The sequence below is a fragment of the Trichomycterus rosablanca genome, unplaced genomic scaffold (genome assembly GCF_030014385.1).
Source record: "Trichomycterus rosablanca isolate fTriRos1 unplaced genomic scaffold, fTriRos1.hap1 scaffold_266, whole genome shotgun sequence".
In the NCBI taxonomy this organism is placed as follows: domain Eukaryota; kingdom Metazoa; phylum Chordata; class Actinopteri; order Siluriformes; family Trichomycteridae; genus Trichomycterus; species Trichomycterus rosablanca.
The window spans coordinates 16,885-29,334 of NW_026947094.1; the positions used below are offsets into that span (position 1 = coordinate 16,885).

Genomic DNA, 12,450 nt, shown 5'->3' on the forward strand with positions numbered 1-12,450 from the left:
ACCCACGCCCACCTGCCACGCCCGGTTTTTGGTCCCATTCACTTCTATTCATTTTTTGAAAGTTCGAGATATCGACGCCGTTCCAACTCTAAATCGTGAAGCCCACTGATGTAACCCCGACTCAGATACAGCATGGGGATTCGAACCCACACCAATCTGCCACGCCCGGTTTTTGGTCCCATTCACTTCCATTCATTTTTTTAAAGTTTGAGATATCGACGCCGTTCCAACTCTAAATCGTGAAGCCCACTGATGTAACCCCGACTCAGATACAGCATGGGGATTCGAACCCACGCCCACCTGCCACGCCCGTTTTTCGGCTCCATTCACTTCCATTCATTTTTTGAAAGTTTGAGATGTCGACGCCGTTTCCATATTAAATCTGAAAGTCCACTGATGACACCGTGAGTTGGATAAAACATTGGGATACGCACGCCCGCCCGACCGGCACACGGCAATCACACTCGCATTTTCTTCGGAAATGCACTCTCTAGTTACAAATTGTTCGTTTTTAAAATAACATACATTTCAAAGTTAAAAGAACCATTTGTATCATGATTTAAAATAATATTTATTTATTTATTTTATTAAAACTAGTGCAGAATGAAGCTGCATTTATGTGCATAAATTCAAAATCTTGTTGTGTATGTGTTTATTGTCAAGAGCAGAAAAATAAAGTGCATCTGATAAAAGATGATGAGGAGACTGTCAGCACTACAGAGGAGTAAGAAAAAAATCATAAACATAAACTTAAATCACCTGTATGGAGAATGAACAACAAATCAGTGTAGAAGTGAAATGATTGAAACTGTAGTGTCCATTGTAGAGGTCGATATGCATTTGAAGCATGGAAACCTGTGCTTGTAAAAAAAAATAAACAGCTATTAAATAGCCGCCACCGTAGTGACCACTATGTGTCAGAGGGTTAATATTATTATTAATCATTAACAGAACTGCTACACTTACTGCATCTTTTATCAAATATTTACATTATCATCATCTTCTATATTTAACATCATTAATAATTAATAACTAATTCAATCTATTTTATTGTTAGTTGGTTAAAATGTATGGTGCAAAAATGGGATTATGTACCCCTCAACCCAGGACCTCTACTGTTTGATGTCTTTTTAGGTCTTTTCTGACCATTCAACAAAGTTTCTTTCAAAGCATCTTGTGGTTATGTAGGAAGACGTTCTAACCTTAAGATCTCACTACCGTCTGTAATTTCCCAGTGAAGATCCTTGGAGGTTATCTGGGCTCTTGAGTAATCCTCCTCATGTTCTCCAGGCAGAATCATAACATCTCCAGCTTTAAATTTCTTTCATTACATGTCAGATTTCATTACATGTCATTACTTCTTTCATTACATGTCAGGGGCCTGTGGTAGCCTAGTGGGTAGGGCTTTGGGCTATCAACCGGAAGATTGGCGGTTCAAATCCAGGCTCTGCTATGTAGCCACTGTTGGGTCCTTGAGCAAGACCCTTAACCCTGTCTGCTCCAGGGGCGCCGTAAGTTGGCTGACCCTGCGCTCTGACCCCAGCTTCCAACACCAGCTGGGATATGCGAAGAAAGAATTTCATTGTACTGTACATCTGTATATGTATATATGACAAATAAAGGATATCTTTCTAGATAGTGAACAGCATGCTAATGCATCAAGCTAATACAGGGTTTTCTAAAGAAAAGTCCTCATTGACCCTCACCCTGTTTTGCAGCTCTTAACTCAATCTATCAGATTAATTCAGCTGGTACCAGAATGGACTCTCCAATTTCATTGCTTCAGTACTGACGTATAGAAGGAGGAGATGAAGGTCTATCAGCAGTTAAGGTTTGAGAGTGTTGATCTTGTACAGGAAGTGATGTCATGAGAGAAGATCATAGTTATACAGAAAGCATGTTTACAGATTTGAGCAGTAAGAAGCTGAACAAAGCGTCATATAGAATCCCAGTGTGAAGAGTAGATGGTGTTTATCTCCACTGCTCTTCATCTTCTTCTTCTCATAATTCAACATTTATTAAAATCAGAAGCTGTAGAAGACATCAGACATGATCAGATGTTTCAGTCACCTATCAGACTCAACACAATCAGAACCAGTATACACACTAGCACACACGCATGCATGCACACACACACACACACACACACACACACACACACACACACACACACACACACACAGAGACCACCTGGAACAATGATAGAACATTTTACATGATTCATTGTTCACTAAAGAACCCTGATACAGATGAAGTTTTGCAAATGAGCAGTTCTGATTCCACAATAAGACAGAAATACCACTGCATGTGTGTGTAATGTGTGTGTAATGTGTATGTAATGTGTATGTAATGTGTGCATGTGTATGTAATGTGTATGTAATGTGTGCATGTGTGTGTAATGTGTGTGTAATGTGTATGTAATGTGTATGTAATGTGTGCATGTGTGTGTAATGTGTGTGTAATGTGTATGTAATGTGTATGTAATGTGTGCATGTGTATGTAATGTGTACATGTGTATGTAATGTGTGCAAGTGTGTGTAATGTGTGCATGTGTGTGTAATGTGTACATGTGTATGTAATGTGTGCATGTGTATGTAATGTTTGTGTAATGTGTATGTAATGTGTGCATGTGTATGTAATGTGTGTGTAATGTGTATGTAATGTGTATGTAATGTGTGCATGTGTATGTAATGTGTGTGTAATGTGTATGTAATGTGTGTGTAATGTGTGCATGTGTATGTAATGTTTGTGTAATGTGTATGTAATGTGTGCATGTGTATGTAATGTTTGTGTAATGTGTATGTAATGTGTGCATGTGTATGTAATGTGTGTGTAATGTGTATGTAATGTGTATGTAATGTGTGCATGTGTATGTAATGTGTATGTAATGTGTATGTAATATGTGCATGTGTATGTAATGTTTGTGTAATGTGTATGTAATGTGTGCATGTGTATGTAATGTGTGTGTAATGTGTATGTAATGTGTATGTAATGTGTGCATGTGTATGTAATGTGTGCATGTGTATGTAATGTGTGTGCATGTGTGTGTAATGTGTGCATGTGTGTGTAATGTGTGTGTAATGTGTGCATGTGTGTGTAATGTGTGCATGTGTGTGCAATGTGTGCATGTGTGTGCAATGTGTGCATGTGTGCAATGTGTACAAGTGTGTGTAATGTGTGCATGTGTATGTAATGTGTGAATGTGTGTGTAATGTGTGTGTAATGTGTGCATGTGTGTGTGAATGTGTGTGTAATGTGTATATAATGTGTGCATGTGTATGTAATGTGTGCATGTGTGTGTAATGTGTGCATGTGTATGTAATGTGTAATGTGTGAGTAATGTGTGCATGTGTGTGTAATGTGTACATGTGTATGTAATGTGTGCATGTGTATGTAATGTTTGTGTAATGTGTATGTAATGTGTGCATGTGTATGTAATGTGTGTGTAATGTGTATGTAATGTGTATGTAATGTGTGCATGTGTATGTAATGTGTGTGTAATGTGTATGTAATGTGTGTGTAATGTGTGCATGTGTATGTAATGTTTGTGTAATGTGTATGTAATGTGTGCATGTGTATGTAATGTTTGTGTAATGTGTATGTAATGTGTGCATGTGTATGTAATGTGTGTGTAATGTGTATGTAATGTGTATGTAATGTGTGCATGTGTATGTAATGTGTATGTAATGTGTATGTAATATGTGCATGTGTATGTAATGTTTGTGTAATGTGTATGTAATGTGTGCATGTGTATGTAATGTGTGTGTAATGTGTATGTAATGTGTATGTAATGTGTGCATGTGTATGTAATGTGTGCATGTGTATGTAATGTGTGTGCATGTGTGTGTAATGTGTGCATGTGTGTGTAATGTGTGTGTAATGTGTGCATGTGTGTGTAATGTGTGCATGTGTGTGCAATGTGTGCATGTGTGTGCAATGTGTGCATGTGTGCAATGTGTACAAGTGTGTGTAATGTGTGCATGTGTATGTAATGTGTGAATGTGTGTGTAATGTGTGTGTAATGTGTGCATGTGTGTGTGAATGTGTGTGTAATGTGTATATAATGTGTGCATGTGTATGTAATGTGTGCATGTGTGTGTAATGTGTGCATGTGTATGTAATGTGTAATGTGTAATGTGTGAGTAATGTGTGCATGTGTATGTAATGTGTGTGCATGTGTGTGTAATGTGTGCATGTGTATGTAATGTGTGCATGTGTGTGTAATGTGTGCATGTGTATGTAATGTGTGTGCATGTGTACGTAATGTGTGCATGTGTGTGTAATGTGTGCATGTGTATGTAATGTGTGCATGTGTGTGTAATGTGTGCATGTGTGTGTAATGTGTGTTCAATGTGTGCGTGTGTGTAATGTGTGCATGTGTGTGTGTAGTGTGCATGTGTGTGTAATGTGTGTGTAATGTGTGCATGTGTGTGTAATGTGTGCATGTGTGTAATTTGTGAATGTGTGTGTAATGTGTACGTGTGTGTGTAATGTGTGAATATGTGTGTAATGTGTACATGTGTGTGTGTAATGTGTGCATGTGTGTGTAATGTGTACATGTGTGTGTGTAATGTGTACATGTGTGTGTGTAATGTGTACATGTGTGTGTAATGTGTGTGTAATGTGTGCATGTGTGTAATTTGTGAATGTGTGTGTAATGTGTACATGTGTGTGTAATGTGTGAATATGTGTGTAATGTGTACATGTGTGTGTGTAATGTGTGCATGTGTGTGTAATGTGTACATGTGTGTGTGTAATGTGTACATGTGTGTGTGTAATGTGTACATGTGTGTGTAATGTGTGAATCTGTGTGTAATGTGTGCATGTGTATGTAATGTGTACATGTGTGTGTGTAATGTGTACATGTGTGTGTAATGTGTACATGTGTGTGTGTAATGTGTGCATGTGTTTGTAATGTGCGCGTGTGTGTGTAATGTGTACATGTGTGTGTGTAATGTGTGCATTTGTGTGTAATGTGTGCATTTGTGTGTAATGTGTGCATGTTTGTGTGCTTAGGTGTGTGTGTATATAAAGCAACAGAAACTCACTATAGTTTCTTCAGGTTACATTGTGGATCCTCCTGTAGATCTTTGAGCAGTTTTACTCCTGATTCTCCTGGATAATTTTGGTACAGTTGCAGTTCTCTCAGACGTGATGATGGATTTGATTTCAGAGCTGAAGCCAGAGCAGTAAAACCTTCATCTGTAATAATGCATCTCCTCAACCTGTAGAGGAAAATTAAATAAAAAATTTAATAAAAATCATACATGATCATCCCCCACCTCCATCTCCATTCAGATCCACAACCAGACATCACTGAGAAATCTTCAACATGTAAAACTGTTCTATTATATTTACATTTTACATTTACAGCATTTAGCAGATGCTTTTATCCAGAGCGACTTACACAATGAGCGGAACACGATGAGCAATTGAGGGTTAAGGGCTTTGCTCAGGGACCCAACAGTGGCAACTTGGTGGTGGCGGGGCTTGAACCGGCAACTTTCTGTTTACTAGTCCAGTACCTTAACCACTGAGCTATCACTGGCCCTATTATATTAATGATAAAGTGTTTTATCTTGTGTGGGGAAAATGAGTAAAATATCAAACTCATACACACATCAATAACAGTTTCTGTATGAATGATCTTCTGTATCTACAGTGTGAAAGTGAAGATCTTACTCCAGTATCTCCAGTTTACAGTGTGAATTCTCCAGTCCAGCAGAGAGCAGCTTCACTCCTGAATCTTTCAGTTTATTGTTATCCAGGTCCAGATGTTTCAGACTGGAGGAGTTTAAACTAAGAACTGAGGACAGAACTTCACAACTTTTCTCTGTTAGATCACAACCCCACAACCTGCAGAGAAATAATCAGATCAATCAGATAAATGTAAGACGTCACCCTGCAGCAGAAGATGGAATCCGAATAGCAGATCTGATAATATTACCCAGACTGCAGTGCAGATGAAAGTGAAAGCAGTTAAATTGATGATGCTGAATCAGTAATCATTCTAGCATGAGTGTAAAATGTGATTTCAGACTTAAAGTGGATTCCACATTTTAAAGATTCCAAATGAGGAGTATTTAGTAGATTGTTGTTAGCTGGTAGATCATTTAGCAAAAATCACACTACAACATCTACACATTCAAAACCAAAAACCCTCCCAAACACCAACCAATGAAACCTGGGATTTCAGTTCTAGTTCATTTAATGGTGCTTAACGAATTAATCATGAGAGAAGAGAGGAGGAATTAGATTATCTGCTGTTTTTGTACTGTTTTTTTGTTTGTTTGTTGTCTTAGCTTAGCTTGTTAACAGAGAACAGAACAAATGAGGTTAATCACCACCACACTCCTAATGTATGGTACAGTGGTGCAGCTAGTACTGCATCATTTGTAGTTATTGGGATGTGAACACTGAGTTTTAAGGGTTCATTGAGGGTGGATATCAAATAATAGTGTTCCATTTGTATGTTCATTTTAACTGTAACACTTTTAAACATCTACAATTAACACAAATAATAAAATAAATATATAAGCTTGACAGCCTCCATATTTTTTATCTTCCCACACAAACCACATGAACACAATCGATTCAGGTAAATGAGTTTGATCTCAGCGAAACCTCCTGCTTGACGTGCATTTAAAAGCAGCATCTGTCCAGGGTGTGTTTCCAATTTGTTTCCCCACTACACCTTTGACCTGGATGAACTGGTTAGTGTTTGTTTGTTTATTAGGATTTGTAACATGTTTTACACACACAACTGGTTACACAAAATTTATCAGTTCACAAGTTCTATGTCAAACACAGTCATGGACAATTTAGTGTCTCCACTTTGTCTCCCTTCCATGTTTTTGGTCTGTGGGAGGAAACCGGAGCTCCCAGAGGAAACCCATGCAAACACGAGGAGAACATGCAAACTCCACACAGAAAGGACCCAGACCGCTCCAACTGGGGATCGAACCCTGGACCTTCTTGCTGTGAGGCGACAGTGCTAATGAGGTATTTTTACATCTGTTAATCATTAAATATGGCCCCATTGCTAGGAAAACAAGATTCTATAGAATCATCCCAAACCTGTCATTCGTTTACTCATTTCATGGTGCTCTTTTAGGGTAAACGTAAGGCCATGTTTTCCTTTCTGAGAACTTTAGGTAAATTTTAATAGAACATGTGTTTTGCACGTAGACTCGCGTACACTGTGTGCACAATTATTAGGCAAGTGAGTATTTTGACCATATCATAATTTTTATGCATCTTTTTCAACTCCAAGCTGTATAAACTTGAATGCTTATTGTATTTAAGCACATCAGGTATTGTGTATTTGTGTAATGTGGGAGGGTGTAGCCTAAGGAGATCAACACCCTATATTAAGGTGTGCATAATTATTAGGCAGCTTCTTTTTCTCAGGCAAAATGGGCCAAAAAAGAGATTTAAGTGACTCTGAAAAGTCAAAAATTGTCAAATGTCTTTCAGAGGGATGCAGCACTATTGAAATTGCTAAGATATTGGGCCGTAATCACAGAACCATCAAACGTTTTGTTGCAAATAGTCAACAGGGTCAAAATAAACGTGTTAAGAAAAAAAGATGCAAATTAACTGCCAAAGATTTGAGAAGAATCAAACGTAAAGGTACCAGGAACCATTATCCTCCAGTGCTGTCATATTCCAGAACTGCAACCTAACTGGAGTACCCAGAAGTACAAGGTGTTCAGTGCTCAGAGACATGGCCAAGGTAAGGAAAGCTGAAACCAGACCACCACTGAACAAGACAAATAAGTTAAATCGTCAAGACTGGGCCAAGAAATATCTGAGGACAGATTTTTCAAAAGTTTTATGGACTGATGAGATGAAAGTGACTCTTGACGGACCAGATGGATGGGCCCGTGGCTGGATCAGTAACAGGAACAGAGCTCCTCTTCTACTCAGATGCCAGCAAGGTGGAGGTGGGGTACTGCTATGGGCTGGTATTATTAAAGATAAGCTAGTTGGACCTTTTCGGGTTGAAGATGGACTTAAAATCCACTCCCAAACCTACTGCCAGTTTTTAGAAGACACTTTCTTTAAGCAGTGGTACAGGAAAATGTCTACATCTTTCAAGAAGACCATGATTTTTATGCAGGATAATTCTCAATCGCATGCATCAAAGTACTCCACTGCGTGGCTAGCCAGTAAAGGCCTAAAAAATGAAAGAATAATGACATGGCCCCCTTCCTCACCTGACCTAAACCCTATTGAGAACTTGTGGGCCCTTCTTAAATTGGAGATTTACAGTGAAGGAAAACAATACACCTCTCTGAACAGTGTCTGGGAGGCTGTGGTTGCTGCTGCACAAAAATTTTATCATCAACAGATCAAGAAACTGACAGACTCCATGAATGGAAGGTTTTTGGCTGTTATTAAAAAGAAGGGTGGCTATATTGGTCACTGTTTTTTATTTAAGGTCAGAAATGTTTATTTGTTAATTTTAAGTTGTTTATTTATTATTCTCACTTTAACAGATAAAAATAAACAAGTGAGATGAGAAAATTTTAGTTTTTTTATTTAGTTGCATAATAATTCTGCACACTAATAGTTGCCAAATAATTATGCACACATAGCTATTTTCCTAAGAAAGCCAAAACCTCACTTTCACTTTCTTAAATATTCAGGTTTGAGGTTTATTAACATTTTGAATTGAATAAAACCACAGTAGTTGTTCAATAATAAAATTTATCCTCAAAAATACAACTTGCCTAATAATTGTGCACACAGTGTATATAGGGCCAGTGATAGCTTAGTGGTTAAGGTACTAAACAAAAGGTTGCCGGTTCAAGCCCTGCCACCACCAAGTTGCCACTGTTGGGTCCCTGAGCAAGGCCCTTAACCCTCAATTGCTCATTGTGTAAGTCGCTTTGGATAAAAGCGTCTGCTAAATGCTAAAAAATGTAATGTAATGTATATAAGGAAAAAGTTAAAGCTGTGAGCTCAGAGAAGAATTGGCCAAGCTCTCTCTCAGACAAAGCCGGACTGTCTGACCGATACTGTATTCAACCTGTAATAAACTTCTTAATGGCAAATGAAACGGCTCAGTGTCAACGGCTCTCCTTCATCATCAATACATCATCGCTATGGAAGACACGACACTACCCACCCAACTGGTTAATGTAACTGAGTCAATGAGTCACGATGTAAAAAACTGTGTTAGAGCTAAAATGCTAAGTCAGAGCTAAGTTGCTAATTGAACCACACAAACTGATGATTTCTGGTTAAAATCTTACAGTCTCAGGATCCTAAACCAGCAGTAGATGTTTTCTGGTGCTCACGCTGCTGTGGAATTGATTACAGATGAATATAAACAGGTTACTAGCTTGTAGCTAAAGAACGTTGCAGTCACATCTATAAATATTGCCATATAAAAAGCTAATCCTTACAAAGTAATTATGTTCCTGTATAGAGGAACACTGAGAAGATGAAGATAGCAGTTATGAGTTTTGATTAAAGCTGAATCACATTTTGCTTCATCCATGATCAATTCCTATAGCAGGTTCAACACCAGAAACTCAGGTGCTGCTAGTTTAGGATCTAATCTCATGTAAGTTAGTGAGCTACAGTAAAGAAACAATCATGATAGCATTTAATGAAGTATGAAGACTCCAAAGAGTCCCAAACAAACCATCTACCAAGGTTCAACTTTTAATAAAATGATGCTTCAAAGTGAAACTGATCTTCTGTATCTACAGTGTAAAAGTGAAGATCTTACCTCAGTATCTCCAGTTTACAGTGTGGATTCTCCAGTCCAGCAGAGAGCAGCTTCACTCCTGAATCCTTCAGTTTATTGTTACTCAGGTTCAGATGTTTCAGACTGGAGGAGTTTAAACTGAGAACTGAGGACAGAACTTCACAACTTTTCTCTGTTAGATCACAACCAGCCAACCTGGAGAGAAATAATAGATCAGACTGCATTGCAGATAAAAGTAAAATCAGTTGCATTGATGAATTAAACAATAGCAGGACTGCTCTACTGTACTGATTTACAAAGGGGTGGAGCTTCACATTTCTACACAGTCCAAAATAGTGGAAGCGCTAACAATAGCCATGTAGTGACTGAGAATTAATACAATGTTACCCACTGATTATGAATGACAACTTGATCTTCATCTCCAGACTAAAACATAAGCTGCGTCTGGAATCGCATACTTCCATACTCAATAGTACGTGAAATGAGGTTGTGAGAGCGGTTAGTATGTCCGAATACACAGTATACACAAAGAGGTATGCGAGAAGTACCCGGATGACCTACTTATTGGGCAGCCATGTTTGAGAATGAAAGCGATGCACACTTGCGATCCGCTAATGTATCCCATAATGCAACTGGAGCTGCATAGGCATTCAAAGCAGAATAAGAACCAAGAAAGATAGTGGAAAACAGAGTCCTCTGTTCACAAGTGTAAGTAAAATATATAAAATAAAACATTTTAAAGACGAATAAATAAATATCCAAAAATTTCACGTCATCACGTTCTCACGTCATCACTTGACGTTGGTAAGATGGCGGATGTAGTATGTAGCGGTGTTGTGTGCATACTGCATACTTCTGTACTGAAAGTATGTACCTTTTTACCGGCCAAGTAGTGCATACTTCCTCCAGTCTAGTACATACTCTGTAAGTATGCGATTCCGGACGCAGCTCATGATGAGAGTGACTGTGTGTGTGTGTGTGTGTGTGTGTGAAAAGTGTATGTTCCTACGGATCTGGATCCACCATGGTCCTTTCCAGTATGAAGTGGTTCAATCATTTTATCAAAATTAAATTTACACTCCATAATTACTCACTATATTTTACTTTGTAATTGTTACACTCTCACTGCTGTATTTTGCACATCATAGCTGAACTAATAATTATCAGGAAGCTCTATGTAGAAACTGCCGTCACTAACATTCAGGGTTAGAGGTACAAATACTTCTGCTCCTGCTTTCAGGTGAAATTCTACATTCTGTATAAAACTAGTGCATGAGTCTAAACATGTAATTTACACGTCATGTTCATGTAAACTGAGCTCTGTTTATTCCACGTCTGAATGAAAAAAAAACTTTCCATGCAGTCCCATTGAAGTGGAGAGACGCTCAGCTTCTACGGGCAAATGCATTGACGCTAAGGGAATGTATGATAAGTTTGAGTCAGTCGATTTGTGATAAGTAGCTGATTCTGAACGAACTCGTCTTCGAGATGGATGTGTTCTAACGCATTTGTAGTCAATGAAATGTTAACACAACTGTACATAAAGTGGGGCCAAAAAGTATTTAGTCAGCCACTGATTGTGCAAGTTCTCCTACTTAGAAAGATGAGAGAGGTCTGTAATTTTCATCATAGGTACGCTTCAACTATGAGAGACAAAATGAGAAAAAAAATCCAGGAAATCACATTGTAGCATTTTTTAAGAATTTATTTGTAAATTATGGTGGAAAATAAGTATTTGGTCAATAACAAAAGTTCAACTCAATACTTTGTAACATAACCTTTGTTGGCAATGACAGAGGTCAAACGTTTCCTGTAAGTCTTCACCAGGTTTGCACACACTGTAGCTGGTATTTTGGCCCATTCCTCCATGCAGATCTCCTCTAGAGCAGTGATGTTTTGGGGCTGTCGCTGGGCAACACGGACTTTCAACTCCCTCCACAAATTTTCTATGGGGTTGAGGTCTGGAGACTGGATAGGCCACTCCAGGACCTTGAAATGCTTTTTACGGAGCCACTCCTTCATTGCCTGAGCGGTGTGTTTGGGATCACTGTCATGCTGGAAGACCCAGCCACGTTCCATCTTCAATGCTCTCACTGATGGAAGGAGGTTTTGGCTTAAAATCTCACGATACATGGCCCCGTTCCCTTAACACGGATCAGTCGTCCTGTCCCCTTTGCAGAAAAACAGCCCCAAAGCATGATGTTTCCACCCCCATGCTTCACAGTAGGTATGGTGTTCTTGGGATGCAACTCAGCATTCTTCTTCCTCCAAACACGACGAGTTGAGTTTTTACCAAAAAGTTCCATTTTGGTTTCATCTGACCACATGATATTCTCCCAATCCTCTTCTGGATCATCCATATGCTCTCTGGCAAACTTCAGATGGGCCTGGACATGTACTGGCTTAAGCAGGGGGACACGCCTGGCACTGCAGGATTTGAGTCCCTCTCGGCGTAGTGTGTTACTGATGGTCCCAGCTCTCTGCAGGTCATTCATCAGGTCCCTCCGTGTAGTTCTGGGATTTTTGCTCACCGTTCTCATGATCATTTTGACCCCACGGAATGAGATCTTGCGTGGGGCCCCAGATCGAGGGAGATTATCAATGGTCTTGTATGTCTTCCATTTTCTTACAGTTGCTCCCACAGTTGATTTATTCACACCAACCTGCCTGCCTATTGTAGATTCACTCTTCCCAGCCTGGTGCAGGTCTACAATTTTCTTCCTGGTGTC

General features: G+C 39.0%; 1 protein-coding gene across 3 annotated transcripts in view; it reads right to left on the reverse strand.

Annotated features, from left to right (window-relative positions):
• Window positions 1-635: 635 nt before the first annotated feature.
• The window catches only part of LOC134307297 (NACHT, LRR and PYD domains-containing protein 14-like), a 33,157-nt gene continuing 21,342 nt past the window's right edge, over window positions 636-12,450 (reverse strand). The window contains exons 3-7 of one of the 3 annotated variants that reach the window (XR_010009819.1): window positions 9,743-9,916; window positions 5,683-5,856; window positions 5,049-5,225; window positions 1,707-2,031; window positions 636-1,556 (exon numbers count right to left, since the gene is read on the reverse strand). Coding sequence is in view for 1 of the 3 variants with exons in the window: in XM_062990454.1 (XP_062846524.1) it covers window positions 2,025-2,031; window positions 5,049-5,225; window positions 5,683-5,856; window positions 9,743-9,916 (532 nt within the window). In the remaining 2 variants the exon portion in view is untranslated. Of the gene's footprint in view, window positions 2,032-5,048; window positions 5,226-5,682; window positions 5,857-9,742; window positions 9,917-12,450 lie in introns of all 3 variants that reach the window. The other 2 variants (XR_010009820.1, XM_062990454.1) reach the window with 2 other exon arrangements.